General features: G+C 45.7%; 1 protein-coding gene across 1 annotated transcript in view; it reads right to left on the bottom strand.

Annotated features, from left to right (window-relative positions):
• LOC119461632 (monocarboxylate transporter 10-like) overlaps positions 1–26,087 on the bottom strand; it is a 291,751-nt gene that overhangs the window by 265,382 nt on the left and 282 nt on the right. Inside the window, 1 exon segment of the mRNA XM_049671810.1 lies at positions 1,709–1,982. Coding sequence (XP_049527767.1) covers positions 1,709–1,928 — 220 coding nt within the window. The 5' untranslated portion in view covers positions 1,929–1,982.

The raw sequence follows: 26,087 nt of genomic DNA, 5'->3' as shown, positions 1-26,087 counted from the left end.
TTATACAGCGCTCCCACCATGCAGTTCGACTCACGCGACGGACTGAATTGCGCGGACGTGGTATGACGTGGTACAGACGCACAATAAGGCCTCCCACAAGGACTTTGCAGACGAGGTGCCATCGGCGCAGGTGGTTGCAGTTCAGCATCGACGCGCTCACCTGCGGACTGAACCGATGATACGACCTATCGTGCGAATCCAGTTTAATTTAGCAGACGGAACCCACTCTGCAAGAGTGTAAACAGAAGGATAGATGTCTACACTGCTGCTTATACTCTGTAGCGCTCGACTGGTGCGCAGCATAGCACAGTGTAATAACAAACCTGTTGCTACGTCATAGATGTCAGGCTGAACACTGTGTGACCCGCGCTTCTTTGTGGCTGCCACTGTTCGAAAGCCTTTTCTCTCAAACCCAATGCAGTGCTCTAGACCAGTGACGGATTAAGAGAATATGGGGCCCGGAGCTATATTTGTCTTGGCGCCCCATCGATGATGATGATGACAATCACGGCGATCGGTTAAGCGGCCTACTATTTAGACTTCTACAGATTTTTCTTCTGTTCTTACTTTTGTTCTCCGATAGAAAGTTACATGCCTGTGAACATACATAACCAGCGAGGTCATCTTGCGCCTTCATATAACATTTGCAACATTTCTGTTATGAGATAACATGTTGTTTCTGTCCATTAGGTTGTTATCTAACCCTTATTGTCTAACCGGCATGTCACTATCAATATACCGTGAAGTTAGTCACAAATACATTAAATGCCCCTTCTTCATCACTGAGAAAAAAAGAGCACCGCCATGTTGCGAAGCAACAAACATTTAGTTAAGGTAGACACGTTAAATTTGTTTGCGTATGTGTCATGCGATGTAGGCGAACACCCGAAAGCGCAAATACTGAATCCTTGGTTCTTATATGGAGGGAGAAGGCAAAGAAGCAAATTCAATTGGGAAGCTGGTCAAGCGCATAAAGAAGGCTTCTGTGATTTAAAGGCAAGTCGCCTTTTCGCACCACACATTATTGCTCCTAATTCGCCTACCATTAAATCCTATTCGAGAATTATTGCGGTAGAATGCTTTCTGCACGACGCTTTACAGCTTCTATTGTACAAACAAAAATCTGAAGAGGCCCAGGAGAGGAACCTTTTAAAAATTTTTAGGGGCAAGTTGAGGAACATTTGTCGTGGTGCCACCCGCCAGCAGTCGGGGACCACTTTAGCCTAGAGGTTAATCCGACCCTGCTCAAGACAAACGTGTTGACGAAGTTTAGGACAAAGCGCGGAAGGAAAGAAAGGCTTGTTACTGTGCTTTTTCCACAGTTCGGAGGTAATCAGTGCAGATACCTAAGCAATAAACGACACAATACTGAAGCAGCTGCTGCTTCCGGCGAAGTATGAAGCAATTTATTTGGTCCCAAAAAAATTTTGACTCATTTCATTTGCGGACATTTCAGGAGGCTGTAGGTTTCCTGTGAACAAATCGTCATGCTCCCTACGAATATATTGACGCGCCTGCCAGCTACGTAGTTCACAGTCACGAATCCCCGTGTGCACGATCCATCTACAAATTTTGCTCACAATAGTCACAAATACATGCACTATTCACTACAACAAAGACGCGTGCGAGTCCATCAACACACTCGCGTTATTCTACGTTGTACTTGAGCCAGCGTCTTGCAAAGAAGGAAAAAAGGAAAAAAACTTACACGCGTGGAACGAGGCCTGTTCCTTGTCGGGAGCAAGATCGTGAATGACTGGGTAGAGGACACCGAAGCAGTTAATAATGCCAAACACAGCGCCGTGCACCCAGAACGAGGCTAGACACACGAGCCACGCCACGCCGCCATCCTTGCGCACTTTTGTAACGTCACTGACCACACCGTCCACCACTGGTTGTGGCTCCTTGTCAGGAGCAAGGGAAGTCATTGCTCGCCGTCTTCACGGCGGTGAAGCTCCTGCACGTGCAGAGGACACGTGACCCTGCGAAAAAAGACGCGCGATAATGAGGTCTTGAAGAAAACAAGCCGGCTTTGTACAACAGCGTCTGTTTTCATTATATACGTGCATATCTGGAGCCTGCAAGGTGCAGTGGGGCTGTTTAGGCAATGTTTGGGTATTCTTGAATGGCGCAACTTCTTTTCTGCTTAGTAATTGAGGAATGCTCTTGCACACTTGTTGCAGTATATATTCGGCGTGGGTGCAATTGCCAGCTTGCAGCACTCTAACGTAATTCAATTACTCTTGTGAAATTTCAGCATTCTTCCACGGCTTCTCTAACACCCATTAGGTTATGTCATGAGAAATTGCCATAAAGAATTTGAACTACTCGAACACAGCTGCAACTTACAGAGCATCTATCTTGGCCATGCAGGTTGCCAATGACACATGAAAATACAGGTCCAGATCCCCAGAGCAACAACACAGGTGGTTAAAATCTCCGCGGAGATTTTAACCACCTTCAGGTTTTGTGCTATTTTTCGTAGCGCGGGCAGGACAAAGAAAATTTCTGCAAAAGCCTTTCGCCCATGAAACCTGTCTCACTAACTAGCCGATATTCGATCACACTTGAACGAAGTAAGTACTTCACCATGATATCTGTATTGAAATTTCATCGGTGATATGCGCATGCGTGCGCCAGCGATTCATTTTCGAACTCAAAAGGGAAGAGAGCATATGACGCGATAGAAGGCAGGACGCCGACGCAAGGAGGTTGCTGTGATGCAGAGAGGGGCACGTGGCGGGGTGGCAAAGGGGAGGGGGGGGGACGAGGGAGAAGTTCGGCGGTGTCTATTCGACTGCGCCGCACCAGGTTTAGGTACTGAGCTCTGTCACTACAGTGTCCGCAATTGCCATTGGCATGCCGCTCTAGGTAGGAACGGCCCCGAGTTCGCTCCGATCGGAAGCGACAGCAAAAGTGTAAAGTTATTCCTACCATAGATATGGCGCTGTTGCTCAGTTTTATAATCGATATTGTCGATTACAGTTCATACGACTGCATAGTGACTCGTATGCTACGTTGCAAGGAACAAGCTGCCTAAGAAGGCACTCGACATAGTGGTTCACCGGTAACGAACGTAGCAAACGAATATAACAGAACCCAAGCAAAAAGAGGACAAATCTTTCGAACCAGTACAAAAGGTCGGTAGTAAAAACCTCGGGAATGAGAGAGTGGCCGTGGTTCGACCCTTCGGCCATGCTTTGATTGGAGAAGTAAGTGCAAATTATATATTCGTTCCGGGTATTTAAATAACACTGGACTCCGGATAAAAGAAACTTGAAAAGGGCAGAAATGCGACCTTGTTGGTACGGCATACTACAAATGAAGCACAAAAAAGGGACAGGCGGAGGGCCGCTCAATTAAACGGAAATGCCGGATAAACGAAACATTGGAATCAACTTTGGTTGGCCTCCCATAGGCTCAATGTTGGCAACACCGTTTAACCCCACACTTTTGCGAATTCCAGTTAAACGGAACTTTAACCGTAACCACCCCTTATATAATCAGAGTACGGAACAGCAAACGTCCCACCTAACATGTAAAATGGTGATGTTACATATAAAAAAAAAAACATAGATGCTGCTGTGGGAAAATTTGTGCAAATAAAGGTATCCAAGTTGCAACGGTGTTTCTATCACGATGACTTCGCTCACGATCCCTGAACCCTATCACGATTCCTGAACTGGAAGACAGTACTACATAATAGCTGTGATCTTGCAGTCAGCCTGCCACTATTACTTGGTTCACACTGCTCCGCATAAGAGACATTAGAGGATCCCCTTGTTACCTGCTTTGCACAGACAGTTATAAATATAATAGGTGAAGCTCGTGGCGAAGACTATTATTCTATTACAGAAGGCATAAATATTATTTTTCGGGTGCGCGTTATTTTTTCGCGTCTGACGACAAGAGATACAGTTGAAAGCCTGCAGCGCTATTTTGAACACGATGACTGTTCATAATTATTGGGCATTTCTTTTTCACGCATTTACGCATACTCGCCCAAAAGAAGCTATCGTTATAGAAGCAGAGCGCCTTTTTTTTCACCACAGTATTGTCAAAACACCCGACACTTTCAAACACAACAAATTTTGGTGATATTTGCGTCATTCGCTTAAAAGAAACTTCGGATAAACTGAACAAATGCTTCTGTCCTTTGTAATTCCGTTCAAGTGGAGTCTGCTGTATCTTCAAATCACCTCAACGCACGAATCAATGAAGAAACCGTTCACAAGAGTCCCTTATAGCCACGAAAAAAGCCATGGCCAGTACAAAAAGGCTTGATGTTCAATGACTGCGAACCATAGCTAAATAAGGTTCATATTTTAAACCATGACACATCAATTAAAAAGTGAACATACAAGAGAATCAATGCTATCAATACGCAAAATTGATGTACTAAAATTGGTGTAAATGTTTAGAATGCGCTTCACGCCACGCGCCAGTTCCCACAAACGTGATGCTGCAGTCGTTAATATTAAAAGAACTGCGTTTCAACGTGCCTTAGCCATACTAGGACATTTGTGAGCCTAAAAATCATATTTGCCTGTTGTGTAGTGCGTGACAACTAGTTGTCTTGTAGAATAGAATATCGCTACTTTTGCTATTGATGAATGAGCGCCCACACATGCCAATAAATAATCGATTAAAACCCGGTTAGCCAAGAAAAATAATAACTTTCTGCGAAACACAAAGCAAACTCGCACCACAAATGTGACACGATTGATCATTAAATACCAGCTCTCACCTCGTGCCTCAGGTTCAACTGCACTTACTGTAATTTAACCAACAGAGTATCGCTCGCTGACATCTTGTGTAACTAGCGCATAAGCTTCTTGCAATGCTCCGGCTCTACCATTCCAGTGACTTGGTCTTGGTAGCAACTGCATGTTTAAATACAATGCACAAAAGTTTGACATGGCAGTAAAAAGTGCTCACCTTCCGTAAGTGCAGCAGGTCGCCTGACTATACGGTTACGTACTATGACAGTTTTAGACGCCACGGAATCACCCGTGAAGCGGTTTGGCCTGCATTGCCCCTACACATCTTACACAGATAATCCTGACGTCAACCAACTGAACACTAGTTCTGCAAACGCGCATATTTGATCGAGCAGCCTTCGTGTGCAGCAAAATCGAGCGGTCGCGGTGCAAAAACGCCATCCTACCTGTTACTGCCTGCCACAGCATCCTACTTACTACGCCGCGACGGCGATTCAGAGCGGTGGCGCCACTGTGTGTAATCGCAGCCAATAATACAACCGGCAGCTCTCGTTCGCTCCACTCGTCGCTAAATGCGACGCCTGATGTAGAGCGTCCTTCGATCATAACCGCCGAGCAGGCGGGTGGAGATCTGGGCAACAGTCGAGTGGCGAATACGCGGCGACGAGTGGACCCAATCATGGTGGCCAGCGCGCAAAGATAGCTATATGCTCCATATTGCGCATGCTTTCGGCAATGAAGAGTAAATATTGTCACTGCCACTGACGGGTTAATCGTACTTGTCGCCGCTCTAAGGAGTTGTCGGCGGGTTGTGAATCAGAAGAGACGCTTACACAACGTTCGTAATCGCACTTTTCTTCTGCCACTGTGCTTTTACGACAAGGAGAGACATTTCGAAAGAACGAATACATTTTAAGAGACGATGATGACAATTATGATGACGATGTTGGTGATGGTTATAATAAAGACTACGACGATAATAATGATGATACCATCATCGCCTTTAAATGAGCGCTGTGGTGCACTACGCCAAGCTTGTTACAAATACTTCATGGTGCACTTAAATCTATTCTCGCCGGGTGCATATGCGACGGATTAGTGCTGACGATTGTATCGGATTGCATCCTCGTCATGCTGGTGGCGGATGAGTGCGCGTGCAAGCTGTCTGGCTTATTCGGAACGTTGAGGAAATTCTTCAGCATCAGCATCGATGAAGCCATACTCGTGCGGCAGCATTGGACCGATGTTGGTTGGACGTTGTTAGTTGGACGTTTCGCGAGCGTGTATGAAGATGAATGGTGTCATACGAGTGGTTTCCTGTCGAGCGCTGTTCGATGCGATGGTTACATGAGGCAAATCTCCTCCCAGTTCTTACGTTGCACGTCGACGTACATGCACAGCCTGTCTTCGAGTGTCGTGTTCAAATGCTCCGTTAGTCATTCGTCTGGGGCGGATAGGCTGCCGTTTTCCGGTGGGCTGTGCCACTGAGTTTGTAAACTGCGCCCAGAAGTTCGGCCACCAACGGTGCACCTCTCAGTAGTACCTCGGCTGGGGCACCGTGCTAAGCCTGACGTTTTCGACGAAAAGTCGATATCGAGCTGCGTCAGCTGATGTGCTCCGCCGGGGTATACTTTAGTCTCTGCATGCCTGGTGAAGTAATAAGAGGCGTCAATAATCCACCAGTTCTCTGCAGTACAAGTTAGAAATGGTCCAAGGAAATGAATACCAATTCTGGCGAGTGGCGTTCCCGGCCACCTTAACACAATGTAGGAGACCACCTGACCTGTCAGGTGGCGCTTTGCGTCTTTCGCAGTCAGGACAAGTGCATGCGTGCTGATTTAGCAGCGGCTTTAAGCTACAGCTGGGAAGCAGCGGCCATTATTGTTTACGATTCACAAAGAAAAGTTCGTGTCATTAGGCGTTATCTCTTCATTTGCGCCACGAATCTCCCAGCCGTATCTCGCTAATTTCACAATAAATATAAAACTACACGAGGGACTGTCAGCAACACCGAGAAGCGAATGGAAGCCGCGTTAAGCCAGCAGCCTAAAAACTTTTATGGTGTTCAAAAGTTCAAGTTTTTACTTCGCCTCAATCATGACTTTGGCGACTGATGTGTGCGTGATAGGTAATGTGTCCCCTTCGTAATTTGATACTTGGTAGATTGCAACCTTGTACTTTAAGTGTAGCTTGTTTATCCGCATAAATTCGGCGATTCACCAACTGAAAGATTCATGTCCTTCACATGTACTTGAAGAAAGGACATACAAAAGCGCCCTCAAGTAAGACTTCTTCGTACATGACATTTCTGGCGGTTCAAAATGCCACAAATGCGGGAGTGTGCATTCACAGCACTGGACATGCGATTGCATTCTTTTATCTCCTTACAATACTGAAAAAATGTCCAGAGCTGAGCAGGCAGGTTTCATTGCTCATGAATATCATTTGCGAAGCGACAACGTTATGCGAAATTGAAGTGACACGCAGCCAATATCTTCAGAGAATTCAGGTGAACAGAAAACAGTAATTCCCACACGATTATCCTATATCTAGTACACCTGCCATGATCATCACTAGAAATATTCGAATGTGTTACCGTGTTCTCACGTGCCTTAGAAGGCGATGTCCGACGCTGTTGTCCATGACTGTAATTGTTCTTTGTGTTGGCGTTCATTTGGGCTCACTTGAGATATTTTCTATGTGTAAAGAAAAAGAACGATACGCGCTTCAGAGACGTCGCCAGCACTTTTTGACAGGTAGCGGGTCCCCAACTTTTACAACATTTTAGCCGAGCCAGCGACATCATTTGCACGCTGCAATAAACATCCTGACTCTCTCAATATTCGTATTCTGCGTTGCGGTGTTGATACACGTGTGTTTCCTACATCCTGCTGCAGTACCTTGGTGATATTGCCCAGATTATGACGAGAAGCATGGATCAAGGAAGAAGAACAGAGAGCAAGAAGAGGAAAGGCAGGAGGTCAACCAGACGAGCGTCCGGTTTGCAACCCTAGACTAGAGGTAATGGAAGGAAAATATAAGAGGAAAAAAGGGAGAGTAGTACTGAGTCCACGTGGGATGATGCACAGGTACACTGCAAGCGGTCTCTTCTGGTGCACTCAAGTAGTGTACTCGTGCCCGAATCGCTTTTTGTACCAGCGACGGGGTAGCCACGGTGCGAGTATCTGACTCAGAGAACGAGGAATAATATAAATAATAAACGCAGATAAGACGTACGTCGAGGTGAGAAACAGAGAGGTTTGCAGTGAGACGAAAAGAAAGAGGATTCCTTTGAGATGCGAACCCTCGCTGGAGTACGAGAAGGGAACAGAGAGTGCCGTTCTACCTTGAAATAGAGCGAGAATGTCGCATGTTTGCTACATACATTAAACACAGAAGCAAATAATTGGTCTACAGAAACGTACTCGTACACACACCGTTTCATCATTCACGTTTGTGTCACACTGCACGGGCTAGAGTCTAGTGTTGATTCTCGTGTGATAAAAACGTTCACAGTGAGTTAACAGCACATAGGACATGCTCACCATCGAAGTGTGAGGAAAGGTAAAGTGCAGTGACCATAGGTTTGTCAGGTCTAGGATGTCTCTCAATTTGAAGAGACAAAGAGTGAAATTAGTCAAGAGGAAAGAGGCCCACCTAGAGGCAGTAAGGGTAAAGCAGACCAATTCAGGCTGGTGCTCGCAAACAAATATGCAGCTTTTGAAAAGGAAGATAAAGACAACATAGAGGTAATGAATGAAACCGTAACTAGGATGATCTCGGAAGCATCAATTGAATGAGAGGTAAGGCACCAAGGCAACAGTAGGTAAGCTCTCCCAAGAAACAAAGGACCTAATTAAGAAACGACAAAACATCAAAGTGTCCAACTCAAGAGATCAGATAGAATTCACTGATCTACCAAAACAGAACAAGAAGAAAGTAAGCGATATTCGAAATTATAACGTGGAGAAGATTGAGGAAGCCGTAAAATACGGACGCAGCATTAAATAAGTAAAGAAAGCTTGGCATAGGACAAGGCAAGTTGTATGCACTGAAGATAAGCATGGTAAATCATCAGCAATTTCGATGACATAGTAAAAGCAGCGGAAAATTCTATACTGACCTGTACAGTGCCCAAACAGCCAGCTTACTTTCATTCGAAATTGATGAACCGGACACGGAGGCTCCTTCTATAACTAGCGATGAATATAAAAGGGCCTTGAAAGACATGACCAGGGGAAAAGCTGCTGGAGAAGATGGAATAACTGTAGATTTATTCAAAGATGGAGGACATATTATGCTTGAAAAGCTTGCAGCCCTTTATACGTCTCCCTTCCATAAGAAGGGAGACGTCAAAGAATTAAGAATTATAGACCCATTAGCTTGCTTTCAGTATTGTATAAATATTCACCAAGATAATTTCCAATAGAATCAGGGCAACACTTGACGTTCAGCCAACCAAGAGAACAGGCTGGCTTCAGAAAGGGATATTCTACATGGATCAAATCTATGTCACAATCAGATAATCGAGAAATCTGCTGAGTACAATCAGCCTCTCTCTATGGCTTTGATAGATTATGAAAAGGCATTTGATTCTGTAGAGATACCAGCAGTCATAGAGGCATTGCGTATCAAGGAGTACAGGAGGCATACGTGAATATCTTAGGAATATCTACAAGGATTCTACAGCTACCTTGGTTCTCCACAAGAAAAGTAGAATGTTGCCTATCAAGAAAGAGGTCAGGCAAGGAGACGCAATCTCTCCTCAATACTTTCACTGCATGCTTAGAAGAAGTATTCAAGCACTTAGACTGGGAAGACTTAGGAGTGAGGATCAACGGCGAATACCTCAGCAACCTTTGGTTTGCAGATTACATTGTCCTATTCAGCAACAATGTAGACGAATTACAGCAAATGATTGAGGACCTTAATCGAGAAAGTGTAAGAATTGGGTTGAAGATGAATATGCAAGACAAAGATAATGTGCAATAGCATGGAAAGGGAACAAGAATTCAGGATCGCCAGTCAGACTCTAGAGTCTGTAAGGAGTACGTTTATCTAGGTCAATTACTCACAGGGGACCCTGATCACGAGAAGAAATTTACAGAAGAATAAATTGGGTGGTACATACGGCAGGCATTGACAAATCCTCACTGGGAGCTTACCACTGTCGCTGAAAATAAAGTGTACAATCATTGCATTCTACCGTGCTAACATATGGGGCAGAAACTTGGAGGTTAACAAGAAGCTCGAGAACAAGTTAAGGACCGCACAAAGAGTGATGGAACGAAAAATCTTAGGACTAACGTTAAGAGACAGGAAAGAGCGGTGTGAATCAGAGAACAAACAGGGATAGCCGATATTCTAGTTGACGTTAAGCGAGAAGTGGAGCTGGGCAGGCCATGTAATGCGTAGGATGGATAACCGGTGAACCATTGGAGCTACAGAATGGATAAGAAGAGAAGGGAAGTGCGGTCGAAGCCGGCAAAAACTGGTGGGTGATGAAGTGATGAAATTGGCGGGCGCAATTTGGAATCAGCTAGCGCAGCAGGTAATTGGATCACAGGGAGAAGCCTTCGTCTTAGAGTGGACATAAAATAGGCTTATGATGATGATGACTACCCACTAGAAAATATCTTACAGAAAACTTTATTTAAAGCTAGCAGTAAGGCCCAGTAAAGAAGAGCGCTTGCTCCGCTAAGGCCTGCTGACGATCCGCCGAGTTCGAGTGAAGCCAAGCACTCCAGGAGGAGGGGGAGGGTAACGTTAATAAGGAGAGGTAATGGCAGTGTTGCATGTGTACAGGAACGTGTTCTGTACCTGCCCTTATCTCCGACAGTTGGGAAGTGAGTAGGGCAACGCCATCCGAAGTTGCAGAGCATGAGTGAGCAGAGTGTTTGTCTGAAATTTGCGAAGGACATGAGCTTCTTCCGTGTTTAGTGAAGCGTGAGGGTGGGGTAAAATATTGCGGTTTTCCCTGATTTTCTTGTAGTGTTCAGCTATTTGCTTTTTGTACGTGGCACGGCATCTTCCACTGTCGTTGGATTTGGCCAGGGAATCGAGGGGGGAGCTTTCGAACATGGCTAGCCCTTGATACAGTTCATTTTACTGTTCTTGTAGACCAACGCGAGAGTTTACCGACTTCAGTATCCACCGAATGCACACAGGCTGAAAGGGCCGCTAATCCCTCGCAGAAGTTACGTGCTATATGTCAGTGGATGCGCTGTCACCGTCGTTTGAAAGTGGAGTCCGTTGTAGGCCTTTCTGGGTGAGAGTGTGATCTCAGTACACACCTGCGCCACTTGGTCTTGGTAAAAGCAGGAACAGCTATCTTGATTGAGGGTTTTTGTGTGCCGTGACACTCGATTCGAGTAACGAAAGGGTCACCCTCTACAAACACCGCAAACAGAAGCGTAGACGCGCACTGCTTGCTTCACTTGACCCGGCAAACGTTTATACGAGCGTATAATGTTCGTTTTCTTCGGACACATAAAAAAGACCTTTAAATTTACTCAAATGACGTCACCACATGAGAATTATCTGCCCTCGCGGAGACCAGTTCAAGAAAAACGAAAGCAGTCCATTCAATATTAAACTACTTACGCTAATTACGTTCTCAGTTACGTGCTTTGCGGCAAAGGTCTATATTCGAAAGTTGATGGCAGCAATCGATCGCCTAAATGTTGTTACTCGCGGCTGCATTTTAAAATGGCCACATACCCCGATACAACTGGAATGGAATCTTTGTTCAATACCTGATTACTAACCCGGCACTGCTAGCGCGTGCGACGTAAACGCGTGGTCTAAAGTGATCCTGCCGTAGCATTCCTTGAATTCTGCCACACTACTGCCCTGGCAGCGGACGCTGGTTTACCCGCAAATATAAATGATCTTTGTGTAAACTAAAACGTGTAAGTTATATCTGCTATTCAGCGTTTATGTTATTATACAATATCATTTTTAATTCTTTAATTGCGTGAAATGAACAAAAACATTTTTCCTTGCCCTGACCGGAGTTTTAGCTCTACCGCTTTCGTGTGAGACGCCGAGATGGCTGCTCAGCTCAGCGGAGCTAAGCCCCTCGTGCCTGTTCTGGTAGCGTTGTGCGCATTGTCCTTCGCCTTGGAGACAATTTCCGCTTTCACTGGAAGACCGACCACGGGAAGCTTCGGAACCATCCGAATGTGCGGGGGTCAGGGAACGACTGAGGCAGACGAGGTTCTATAGAACGACAAGATGGCTATATCGGGAAAAGGAGGGCAGAGGGCGACAGATTGGACGGTGACGCCACTTTCGTTTTGTCTGTGTTTACTTTCACTCATCCACCCCAGGTGAGATTGGCGCTGATTGTAGTCCTTACGTATTGTGACACGATTTGACCCGCCAATAGGACGCATAATAAACTTCCCTCTTCCCACTAGTGATTTCGATGGCGCTTTCTGCAGCTCCCAATTGAACGCGTAGTCACTTCAACTTCATTTTATGCCTCCAAACTACGCCAGAAGGAGGGTTCACCACGCCCCGTGTGTCGCAGTGCCGCTGTGTGAATCAGGAAAATCAACGATTAATTTGGCACCCGTAATTTCAGTCCACAACTCATTTTCAAATTTGGAAACACGACCCTTGACTTTTACGACGATTTACTTCTGCTTTCCAACATAAAAAATGTTTCGCATTGTTTGTCATTGGAGATCGTTTAGTGTAACTAAATTATGAGTGAATGGATTCCTTTTACAGTGATGCCCGCCTAGGCGATAATTCATATGTAATGACGTTATTCGAGTAAATTATGTAGCTAAAGACTATTTGAAGTAACGAGAATTCACACACGGTTACGATTATGTTACGCGAATGTTTAGGCTCAGCTGTGAGCTCGCTAGCGTTTTCCGCACCAGATCTCGAGCTCGCCGAATCGCTTGGGCTTTGAAGGTCCTGCATCTTCATACAGTGCAAGGGATGTTTAACATTATTCTGGGGCGGTATTCTAGGGCGATCAATTTCGCGAGACTCAACGCCGAACTAGCCGAATTATACGGCCGACAGCGCTGTGGGCATGTGTGCTTGGCGCAGTGTATAGAAATGAGGTCGGCCTATACGTGTGCGTGCGAATCACGTGAAATCTTGCGAAGTGAAACTACGTTGGAAAATATTGCAAGGAATACAGCCTCTGGTTTAAACTATTACCTCCTCTACGATGCTCGAGTGCTCGCCCGGCTTTGTAAGCATACACTGGCGCAGTCAGTGTGTCAATCAGTCGATGGCGCAGCCACCGCTGCGTTGCCTGAACACCATCTGATAATGCGACGTGACGGCAAACGCCTGCGCCGCACCGACTCACGAAGGAAGGCAAGCGTGAGCGCCACGCGGCAAAGCTTCTACAATACTGCGATAGCCATTGTAGGGTTTGGCCTCTAGTGATAATGATGATGATGGTGAGGACGTTTATTGGCGTTCTCTTTGATATGGGCGGCGACAAATAGGAATCTAGGTTCCCGGATTTACCTAGTGTTTACTGCCTCTACTCATCATAGTCTTTTGCCTATCTGATTTCGATCTCTTGCATTAAAACCTCTATCACTTTATTGTGCCGTTACTTACGCTTGCACAAACTCCGCTTCTATCAATCTTCCCTGCTTCTTAATGCGAACCATTTTTTGCCTCATTCTTGGCACTCTGCGTTTGGTAGGTTCCTGCCTCACCTCGCATTCAAAAAAAAAAAAAATGCGCAGCGTCACTGACTCAACGTCGCGAAGAGTGATGAAACAGCCGAGCTGGTGGCTTCAACTTGGCTTTAACTTCCGATGATCTCTTCGTACCGTTGCGCGACGCCGCCTCCCTCACTCGAAACTCGGGTCTTCGGATCTTTGCCGTCGCTTAGCCTCGGCTTCCCTTGCTCGGAACTCTGGGCCGGCACGTCGTCGTTGGGCCCATGCGCGAGTAGCCTCCCGTCGTCTTTCCTGCCGCGCCGCTTCTTCTTCCAGAGACAGTTGCTTCTTCGTCCTCGCCATACTCGTCGACGAAAGTTGGAATGTTCTGCGCCGGCAGTGCAAGCTTTTTTACTACTCGGTAGACCCCCCTTGCTCTCTCTCCCCGGAAAGCGTCGCGCCACCGTCTTTCTCTCCTTGGCTCCGCCCACCTGTCGCTCGGCGCGCGCTGTCCCTCTCTCATCCTCGCCACTCTCCGACCACCTGTGGCTGGCGCGCGCTTCGCAAAACTGATAACGCTCGGCACGGTCCAACCTCGGCCTAAAACAGCTCCGCTGTTAAAAAATACATGCGTGACCGATGTGGGAATCGCACCTCTGCCGTCCAGCACAGCGACCAGGTACTCTGACCCTATACCACGATCGCACGCATGCTTTGCTCATTCAAAAACCTGCAGGATTTCGCAAACAATCGGTGCGCGTGCCCTGCGCCACTTTGTTCTCTGGTTTACTTGTGACAACTTGCGATTGGAAGCGCCGTGCTAGAACTGCATTATCTGCGGGACCGGTCCATCTTGCCCAGTACTTTCCTCGTAGCAGCTTACGCTATGTACACTGTGCGACGTTGTAGAGATTTCATGATCGCCCAAGTTAATAAAGTTTTAACATTTCTTCTCCAAGTACAGAAGACATCGTTATTTCAACGTACACTGCAATAAATAGCCATATGTACGTATAGTGTATAACACGTAGTCGCTGATCCCGTCACATCGTGTTTCTCTCGCTTACGCTCGTCGACTGCTAGGTAGAACAGAACAATGGACATATCGTAGGCTGGGGTCAAACGTGGTTGTCGTGCTGATGCCCTCACGCACACGTACGCTCGCGACCCAAATTCAGAACTTCTAAATTTACAGGAACACGTTGGTCCACCTGGCATCGTCTTGCGGAACCCCAAACACAGCTGTCTATATAGCCAGGTACCTGCAAAGTTTTCGCATAACATGGATTCTCACAGTGCGTGGGATCTGCATATTTTTCCCGCCAATAATCTAAACGTCTCTTTTTTTATCTCGACTTCTGATCAGGTTATCCTTCCATCTTCTATGAAGCCCGATGCTTCTGGAAGGTGGACATACCCTACGATTTTCGCTAAGTCAATATCTTGGGATTCTATTGCAATATGCCGAGTCGTTTCCGGGCATTTCTGCAGCAAGCACATGCCTCATCTTACGGCGCATATTTTGTCAGGTATGTTTTTGTCCACAGGAAACCAGCTCGGCCCTCAAATATCAAGGCACGCCCTTTTTGTTATCGTACAGATATACCACCTGATTTCTTCTTGTCGTATTTGCAAATTTACATGGTCTTTTTTGTTTCCATTCTTCGCATTAAATTTACCGTCTCTGCTTCACTCACTTTTTTTATGACCCTGGTGGTCTGTTTACACTTGCAACTACCTCGCTTTTGGTTTCCGCTTTCTTGACCTTTTCCTCCATTCCGTACCCACGCTTTTGAAGTAAACACCATCTGTTGGTGTTGGAAGGGAACCGAGCTTTGAGTCACGTGACCGAACTGTCCTTTCTCATTGGTGAAAGCATCGTGCGCTTCCACCAATAGATATGCCTACTGGCGCGCTGCCAAGGTCTGCGCTGCTCTCTCTCCATTCTCTCTCTGCGGACGGCACTCACGCGAGATTTCGGAACGAGCTAGGAAAAGGTAACGCTTCAAAAACATACTGGACAGGAGTGGCGCGAAACCAAGTTCACGGCAAACATCGGCAGGACACTTCATGGACTTAAGGAGTGGCTTCCCAGCCAGCTAGAAGGCCTGCTGAGGCACCAGGTAGAAAAGCGGACATCAGCTACTTTACACTGGCTGTGTTCCAATACTCGCCGCAAACAGCAAAGTAGTTGGGTAAGCGGACAGCGCCCATCTTAAATCTCGTTCCAGTTTTGACGGAGCTGTCACGGAAGACAGTTTCGCGAAGTTAGAATCAAAGTGAAAAAGAATGCAGGCTGCACTGCCGGTCAACGAGATGGCGGCTGAGCCGGAAGCTTGTAAACACGACAGAAACGTCGTCTGCGCACAACAACAGTATACACACTTTCCTAGCGCCGAATGTGAGCTACGTTGTGCTTCATAGGTTCGCACATGGAAAGAGTTAGAATACACAGGTAAAATGTGCACTTCTTAGTTTTTCCTGTCTCCGCAAAGTGTGCCACGTCGCAGAGACGCCACGGTCACCAACCGGTGAGCAGTCGAAATAAACAAGACAAGTTTATGGTATTGGTACAAAAAAAAAAAAACACGGAGAAGGTTGATACGACCAGATCCACTAAGGCATAGGCAGCGGCACAAGGTATTTGTTTTTTCCAAACAAGAAAAATACATTTAGGAGATGTATACAAAAATGCTAGAATTAAAACTATGCAGAGCATACCTGATGAACTGAAGCAGGCTAGGCGACTATTTTCACCACCCGTCTGAAAGGGATGCGAATAGATCATCACCATCATCATCCTCATCATCGTCAAAGACGTCTTCAAGACTGTTCCAGACGTGTTCTATTACTTGGGTTCAAGTGTCTCTTCAGCTGTCTACGCAAAATGTATCCGATGCAGGCCAGAACTGGAAGACACCATCTGTCGCGGCCAGGCACCAACTGTCGCGGCTGAAAAGCGCAGCTCTTCGAGCCTGCGCGGCCATGGGAGCCCCATCGTGATAGTGCCTACCCCAAAACTTATATACGAAATAGTAACGCTGCCGCATCATTCCAGGTAATTTGAGGACCGATGAAATCCGGCTATGCCCATCTGCATAGCAATGGATAGCCGATTTCTTGTGCTCGACAATGAAGTATGAAAACTATGGTACGAGGATCGTCCATTTTTTTAAACGTTTGCTCAAGCCACGTGAGGGGTCGATCGATGCTGATCGATGGGGTGATGGGGTGACCCTATCAAATAACATGACAGCATTCCCACAGTTCAAACAAAGCAAGCACAATCTTTCCACTCGTACTGTACGGCTGTTCCGCTCCCATAAATAATGAGGTTTCATACCTGTCTCCATTTTCGCAGCTATGAACACCTGTAAAGCTTTTTCTATCACTCATATCACACGATGAAGGCTGTGGAACAGTCTAAGCTGGCCAATAGCAACTAGCTCGCTAACGCCCTGTTTAGGCCGCCATAAGCAGTTTGCTTAGCGCTGTATCTTCGACACCATTGTGCTGATTCTTTTTGGACATCCATAAGCATGATGACTATATGAAAATCCCTAGATGTGAGGTTAGTTATAAGTAACCAAGCCCAACCGTCTGCGAGTCCGTTTCTTGCGTGAGTGGACGAGGAATACTCTCTATGACAAATACCTTTATTCATATCGCGTTTCAATAGCCTTGCTTTATCCTATGTCCAAGGTAGTTTACCTAACGTGGAAGTGAATGACTTTGGTAGCTGTCAATACGCTAAGCATTCGCTAATCCAGTTAAAATAAAAGTTTGCAGCACTTCAGATATCGACTGCGCGGAAGAAACGGCGATAGCCCTGGCAGCCACTACGGGCAAGCGAGAGGAATCACGTCACAGTCATCACGGACTCGCAAACAACATGCAGAAATTACCAAAGGGCTACATTTCGAAACAAGCCCTGAGCATCCTCGGAAAACTAGACAATCTTCAAGAACTGCACATTGTATGGGCCCGGGACACGAGTCCCTGGCGGTAATGAAGCGGCTAACGCTGCTGCCCGAGATCACATTCTCCGGGCTATCCCACCGGTTCACGAGCACCGGCAAACCAACATGATAGCGTCCCGAAAAGGTGCTCCGATATCCTGAGTCATTACCGACTGGGCAGGAGGATCTACCCCCCCCGCATCCCAATCTAACAAGAGAAGAGGCAGTGATCTTCCGCAAACTACAGACCGGCACATTCCCGCACGGCACCCTGCTACACGCCATGTATCCTATGAGCTATACTCACAAATGCGCCTTCTGCTCTGCGCCCAATGCCCTCTACCACATGGTATGGGAATGTCAACAAAACCCATCGACACCACCAATCACCGGACCAACCGTCGAGCAGTGGGAGGCCCAGCTGACAAGCCCGAGCCCTGAAGACCAGCATCGCCTGGTGAGCAGGGCCAAGATATCGGCTCAGGCCCACGGCATCCTGGACTAGGGACGCCGCCCACCTCGGACGATTTTAGCGTCTGCTCATTTAATTCCCTAAATAAAGTTTATTCCTCCTCCTTCCTCCTCCTTCTGGTTCATACAGAAATTATTTCTGTTGAGCCGTGGCAAGTTCTCAATGAGTTTTATGTACCGTGGTCATTAATTGAGGTTTGTGACGTGTACTGGAAACGCTACAGCACGTGCTCTTGACTGCACTATAGTGCTTACTTCTCCTGGGTGCGCGCTGTGCTAAAATTGATGTATACTGGAACCAGATGATGCAAAACGTTTAAAATTGTGGCAACGATTTCGAAAGTCATTGCTGGAAAGTATTAATCCTGTTAGTCAGATGTTCTAAAAAGGGATACATCAGAATCGTCATGGCTGATCGGGCTGCTGCAAACCCACATGAAGGTTTGTATAGAGTTTTCCCGCAGGATTAGTAGTCGATGTCACCGTTCAAAATCTCATGGCAGGATGGCTTTCTTTCCAGAGTCGATTGCTGTATTGTAGGGTACATTCGTTATGGCACAAGAATGAAGTATGCAGCTGAGTGCCTATGTAAAACAGTGTGTTAAAGCAGTTTTACTATACGGTCCAGCGTAACATATAACGGCGGAGCTGTTTTTCTCACTGTAATTTGCTTAACAAGTACAAACGAGCAACGCTCTTAGTGGAATGCTACAGCCCCCGCTTTCGTGGACGAATTTTGGAGTTTCATTTGTTAAATGCTGTTATTTTCGTAGTGTTGGCGTTAAACGATATAAGCAGGACATTTCATCACTTTCAATCGTAATGGGTATGCCGAACGTTATCGGCGCCTCTAGGTGCTATAAGGATAAAAACACTCGCGTTTTTTTTTTTCAGTAACGACTAGCAGCACATGCTTGGAGCGCAATAATAATAGAGACAGTCCTATGCATATTCGACTTACTAAACTGCCCGTGTGGCTGTTAACAAACTAAATACCGTAAACAGCTACTTTGTGCATCGCATATCTATTAAAATCAGGGTGTCGAACCAAACCCGAACGCCAACCGGAATCATAGCCGGAACTCAACCCGAACCGATATTCTTTAAAACTTGCGTGAACGGCAGGAAACGGTTCCTGCATAATAGCATTACTGTTTGGGTGGATTACCGTTTCTGTGAAAGGCACTGCAGTATCACCGTTTCTGTTGAAGCTCCCAATTTGGTCCTTACACGTGCTAGCTACTATTGCTAGATAAACCGCAATATTCACCCGCCACGACACATGGAAAGCAAGAAAAACGGTGTCCTTGAAAAGGGAAAGTAGGAAAATCAACTTGTTCAGCAACCCGAATCATGTGACAGTAACCCTGCCGTCGCTAATGAATTTGTGTCACGTGCAGTTGCGTGAAAAAGATCGTCATCGTGTTTAGCACTAACTTTCCTTTTTCATGTTTATGGAGCATCAATGTATTCAACTGCTTTTGCTTACAAAACCAGTTGAAAACTGAGAAACAAATTCACGCAGGAACTTCTCTGGAAGTTGTCTAAGTATGCGTAAGGATTGTGCCACTTGCTCATCTCCATGCAGCCCGTTGTGATTATCAATGTTCTGAAACTCGAGGCGATCAGTATAAACGCTTAGCAACCTTTATCGGCCATTATCAGCCTTATCAGACTACATACTAGCCATCAACCTTATCGGTCGGTAACAACCTTATCACATCGATCCAATCGTTATCAACACTATCGGACATGATCTGACCCTTATAAACTTTCATCGGTGCTTATCAACCTTATCTGACTTGATCCGACCCTTATCAATCCTTACCGGTGTTTACCAACCTTATCGGAATTGCTGCGACAATTATAAGGCCCATCACTATTTAGCATCTATTCATTCTCGTCGAACCGTTATCAACCATGATGAGACCCATATAACCCCTCATCCCACCTTATCATCCTTATCAACTCGCTGATTGCTTATTGTGTGTTGCGCGACGTGAAGCACGTGAGCGCTCAGAGATTGGTTGCACTGCGGTCGGTGAAGGAACGCTCCAACAGCAGGCACAGAGAGGGAAAGACTGTCAAAAAATACAGTGGCGTTCACACCGTACGTGGGTTACGCGCAAGCGTATGGACGCCGCGAACGTGCACCGCGGCGTCGAAGCACCAACGGAAAGGGCGCGAGCGAGGTCGGGGACGCTATATTGATCTCGACGGTGCGACGGCTTGTGGTGGTGGCACCAGCTTAGCTGCACATCCACTTTCACAGGGTGGAATGGAGGCGGACATTTTTTTTTTTTTTATTACTTGACGGTCATCGCGAACCTGATGCGATCGTGCTGGATAACAGTGTACATGTATCCAGGGAAAACACGGGGAATGCGGGAGATGAAAATTGAAGAAGAACCGTACTTATATACTGTGCCGAGGAGAGCATACGTTGCCTTGAAAAAGACAAGTACGCTTGTCGAAACGTTGGCTCCTGCTCTCACCTTGTTCTCGTGTTGCTCATAGTGTGCATGTATGAAATATTGTGAAGAAACCTTTTTATTGCCGAACACAATCCGCGAAACATTTAATTGATTTAATTTTTGAATAAATTGGAAATATCCGATGTTCGATTCAATATGCAACAGCCATTTTTCTCGCTTAGTTATATTCCATTCGACTCCAAAGCCTTGCTGTTTGAACATCCCAGCACATGGTCACTGTTCTGCCCGCACACAGTATGGATGGCAGTACAAGGAAACGCAGGAAAGAGCCAGCGCAGGGATGCACGCGATGAGGCGCAGTCCGCGTGCCGCACGCTCTTGCGACGACACTGCTTAAATAGCCGTTCTGGTGTGTATGGCTGCTGTAGCTGTATAACAATAAAATCAATCGATATTTATGTGAAAACATTGATTTATGTCTCTCACGTTCCAGAGAGCTGATTTCTTCCACCTTCTGACTACTACTGCACATGCGTGATGCGGATAAGTCGATAGCACTGTGCTGCATTTCGCCAAAGTGCGACATAAGGGTTACTGTGACGAACCAGTTCGCGAACCGTTATAAATTTTCATTTCTCTTAACGGCAACTCAGCCGGAGCGAAAGCGGTGCGCGCTCAACCCAAACACGAACCATACCGACATTAATTTTTTTTGGTTCTGAATACTGATTATATTCATTGACCCTATATGGTCACGTTTACAGCAACGCAGCGATGGCATAGCGGCATCCGCATCTTTTTTCGCTCCATCTCGCTCAATCCATCCAACAAGTTACGTACTACGCAAAATACTAACTTGAAGGGCGGAAAGAAAGATAGGACAGAGCACAGAGCTTCTTTTTTCTTTCTTGCGTAAAACTTTGATCTTCCGTATGAAGCAACGAGTTGTCAACCGAGTACTTCTAAGCCTGCGAGCATTTCCCTCCCGACTGTCTCCGTCTGCTGAGTGACGTCCACCGTGAAACTGCCCTCTGATCTGCCATATAGAGAGCATGCACTAGAGTATTTGACATACTGTCTCTGAAATGGTGCAAGCGGTTATGTAGAATAACTTAAATTTTGAGGTTTCACATGCACAACCCACATACGATTATGAGGCACGCCGTAGTGGGGCAATCTGCAATTATTTTGACCACCAGGCGTCGAATATTTTCCCCGCCACCCATCGAAATGCGGCCACCGCGGCCGGGATTTGATCCCGCGTGCTCGGGCTTAGCAGCCCAAAGCCACAAAGGCACAACGACTGGTTGTTAAGTAGATGTTCTACTAGTTAGGCCCCACATTAATTTCTTCCTGCAAGCTCCACTGAGTCCCAGTCTTGGTCTTTTTGATATGCCACCAATAGAAATATGTTCGTAGTGCAAACATATGGGGAAGAAGAAGGAATAGTCGAGACAAAGTGTTAACTTAGAACCGTACATGGATTAAAAGGATAAGTGACTTAAACAAAATGTAAACACAGAGTTACGATCATGAACCATATTACCTGCAATTATTGCTTTTGTGTTATTAATGCAAATACCTGTAGATAAGTAGGTCACATATATATCTACATTTCAGGATTCTGCACTTGAGCCACAATGGCAAACACGCACTCCGGTCGATTAGCCAAGACTGGGCACACACCCAGCGGCACATGCGAAATGGCTAAACGAATGAAATTGAATAAATCCGCTGAATGTATGACGTGCTATTTCATTAAGAAGTCGGTGTGCCTTGAAATACCTATGAGAGGAAATAATATGTTGAAGCTTTCTGTAGTTAGTTTTTTTAGTATAACCGGAACTGAGGTGGACTTTCTGTATGGTACTTATTGTCGGCCAGGATACAGGGGTTATATGGCCCGCCGGTTGGTAGTAGGTGCATGTGACGCAAATATAGCCTTCATATCCGTGGATTATACGATGATTCGTAGATTCAGCCACAGCAACCACGTCAAAGCCGGGACGGTAGTTAAAGAAAGCCTCGCTTTGTAACAGCTAGTCAGCGTCGGGAATTGACGTCACGGGAAAGACGCGCCAAAATAGCCAAGATGAGTCGTCCGAAGCTCCAGGTTCAAACACTTCGTGACAAGGGAGTACAACCTCAGTCCTCAATAGGTTTGGTAGCGGTTTTGTTCCCTTATGGCAGTGGTTTGAAACGGTATCGACAAGTCGGCCGAAACCGTGTCTTCAGGCTAAAGTCGTCTGAGGGTGTCAGTGTCATCTGCTGACTCGTCTGACCTCATTGGCGCCATCAGTGGATAGAAGTGTCAGGGGTACTTTTGAAGAATTTTACTCCACAGTTAAGAACACAAAAAAGTTATGATGACGAGAACGCATTCCAGACGGACATTGGAGACCTGCCGTTGCAGTGAAAATGGCGTGTTTGTGAAAGCTGCAAGCTAAACGGGCCCAGACATGTAGCCCGACATATACACGAACGCATTGCTCGACGAAAATGCCAACGCTTCAAAATTGCTGGTCCGTTCGACTGCAGTACATCTCAGGTATGAAGTTGTCATAACCTAGAGTGTTTTCCTCACGCACGCCATACAACCTCATTGGAACCTCAAAGAAAATTTTGGCATGTAGGATAATGGATACCTTTTGATCCTCATTTAGGCGTAACAATGCGGCCCTATAGTCATTTCGGGCATAACAACTTTGAAAGACGGAATATTATTGCGTGAATCGATATACAAATTAACAAAAGAACTTTCACTGTACTTTATTTAATGAATAATTCAATCAACCATTTACGCGATCAATCAAACAATCAAGCAAGCAAGCTTGTGCCAATTAAAATACAAACAGGCACATAGAGGTTAGACCCCAGAACTCAAAGGTTGTTGAAGGCATCTTTGCAGTAAAAATACGTATGTGTCTTTCATGAGAAGCCTCTTATGCAAAAAAAATGCAAGGACTTACATCGAACGTCTTATCTGAAACATAGAGCTTATTATTAATGAATGTGCAGAATGCGCACATGAAAGGTACTGATTTCTTCTTGCGTGTCAGAGACGTATTTTTCCGAACTCCAAAAATTATATGACGTTAAACCATTTAATTTCTAGGGGTAAGCTGTTCCAGACTCAGGTGACAATAAATAATTTAATAACATATGTTGTGCGTAAATTGGCTGATTAGGACTGGGACTGAAACAATGTGTTTGACACGCAAGAATGGCGAACGTTTCCTCATCGGCAAAGAAATCAGCGACTCGGCATCCGATGTCATTCAGCTCTGCTGCACCTCTGAGACACTCAAAATGCGCGGGGTACCGCCAAACTTCAGCCGGTTACCATGGTCGAGAGTATGGATATGTACTCGTCTTTGGCCTGAAAGCACCGATACGGCAAACTATAATTTGTGATCGCTTAATCCACTAATCGCGCGTGAAAGTAAATAGTAATAAGTGGCAGCATGTGACGCCTCTGGCTGCGTTGAGTTGTATACAACGTCGCTGCCGCTGACACGAAAGGGCAAAAAACTGGCCAGAAAAAGCAGCGGGGTTCGGTTCTGGCGTGCGTGCGGTTCTCGCGTGACGCACGTGTTGTTTTTCTCTTCCATCGGCGGCGCCTGACGCAGCACTCTCGTCAATCAAGCAACAGCCTCGCTAACGAAAACCAGAACGAACGCGAGACCTTCCCCGTCTCCTCATTTTCTTTTTGGCAGTCCATCCAACAATGCACGACGTATATTTAGAAGGCTGCAAGAGGAAGTAAGGAGGCAATGGTGTCTCTTGCATAACGGTCTGAGTATTCTTTCAAAGCTGGACGCTTATGCTAAGGGGTCATCATGCTGCAAGACCACAAACGGCCGGCAGTGTCACGCTCTCATCCCTGAGCAGCATTATCGTATGGCTAACTTTTATTTCATTTCTTTATTATCGTCTTTAAGGCCCGAATACATTGTACAATGTCCTTCAGTACTGCACGCAATAAGCAAGATCTGCTAAAGAGTGGCCGTCATTGTATTGCCACATCACGAAAATATCATGAAGTCAGGCTTCAAGGCATAACGCATAAGTATGCTGCTTTTGGTCAACATTATCCTCAGCTCGTTGCTTGTATTGAAGAATGCGATGTTGGACACAATGCGGATACTATCACTAATTTTACGCTGGTGTCGCCATGGTTCTTAAGGTATATTTGTTATTGTTTAAAAACGTGTTTCTTATTTTTTCCCCGCTGAAAATTGTTCATGTAGACGCTTTCTACCTTCTAATATTCAAAATTTAACTTATTTCTACTACTTCTAGAAATACAGCTGATAGGTTTCCTCATGATAATTCATGTAATCGGATCTACATATGCACGGTCCTCGATCAGGGGTATTTTGTTGCAATAATAACTATAAATAGATACAAACCAATACATTTTTTCACATCACTAAGTCTTTTTCGAAATGGCTCTTTTTGAATATATAAGGTTCTCACACTCTCTATTAGCAAAATTTGTTAAAAGTCTTAACAGAACTAGATAGTCGTCGACATGAAATTAACGCCGTAAGTCCATTCCTTCGTTGCAATCTGTAGACTGCACAAAAAATAGACCATGGGCTTTCGACATGTAGAACACTTTTTTTTGGGGGGGAGGCAGTCCCGTAAGACTAACTAGCCCAGTCAAGCACCAGCAACGCTTCAGTTGGGTTCTGAAGCTTAATTAGTACTCCCGCTTTTATAAACAGACAACAAAGTTGAGGACGGAATTTCTTGAAAATTGCACACCGCATATTGTTTTGTATTTGTAAACCTTATGGCGTACGCCATCGAGATATAGTAAGGCACTTCTCCTTCAATGAAAAACTAAAGACTCGTTATCGTTAGTGGGATGAGATACTGCGTTTCTCAGCGCTCCACAGATCGCACAAGAGACTCTGAAAGACCGCTTACGAGACTACTGCTAAGGATAAAAGTCTGCCAACCTCATTACCTTTAAGTGAGTTACGAAGGTACTGCCGCTTGTTGCGTCTTAAGGCTAAATGATATCCGTGGATGGCTAGCTTTGACTCTCGGCGTACTCACTGGCACTAAGTTTCAACAGTGAAATACAAAAGATGCTTCGAGAACAAGTGAAATTAAGATTCACATTGATTGGTATACAGACGGAGCGAAATATTTTTGTTGGCTTTCTAAGCCATGTGATGTTAGCACGCAAATTGTAGCATGTTCTTGTTTTAGTATACTAAATGGCCGATACAGCGCAGATTTACGGCACTGCAGAGCCCCATTGCATATCAATATATTGGTCTTAGAAATGATCCCGTTAGATAACAGCGCACAAAGAAATGTCAAATTGGCCTAATGTACTTTACCTTTGATAATGCATGTAACCGCAAAAGCTGGAGCACATATAATAAGTCTACCGCGCATGTAATGGGTGTTTATCATGAGTATTTTGCGTACCAAACTACAAAAGCAGCAGCGAATACTTGGTTCTCGCAATATTTTTTCAAGTGTCGCAGCATTTGCAAAACTGTCCTCCAAAGGGAAGTGTTTCCTCAAAGAGATGTTACGCTTTTTAGCGGCTTCTGCGTAGGTTTCACTTAGTGACAGAAGTACTGCAGTACCTCATAGTTCAGAAAACTTCCAAAACACTGACATCTCGCCAATACGCTGTATCTTGCCTACACTACATATACTGAAAGCAAGACACGGAGAAAAATAAACCCACACGCTAATTTTTCAGCACGTGCCACTCCAACGTTCGCGGTGCAACGGTAGATGCCAAAAAGCGCACCAGAGGTCGTCCAACAAACCGACGACCCAGCGCAAACACCGTGCATTGCTCCGTGGCAAACCACAGACACGAGG

This window comes from Dermacentor silvarum, chromosome 8 (assembly GCF_013339745.2).
Source record: "Dermacentor silvarum isolate Dsil-2018 chromosome 8, BIME_Dsil_1.4, whole genome shotgun sequence".
Lineage (NCBI taxonomy): Eukaryota > Metazoa > Arthropoda > Arachnida > Ixodida > Ixodidae > Dermacentor > Dermacentor silvarum.
Note: the sequence above shows the minus strand (reverse complement) of the source record. Positions and strands in the feature narration are given on the sequence as shown.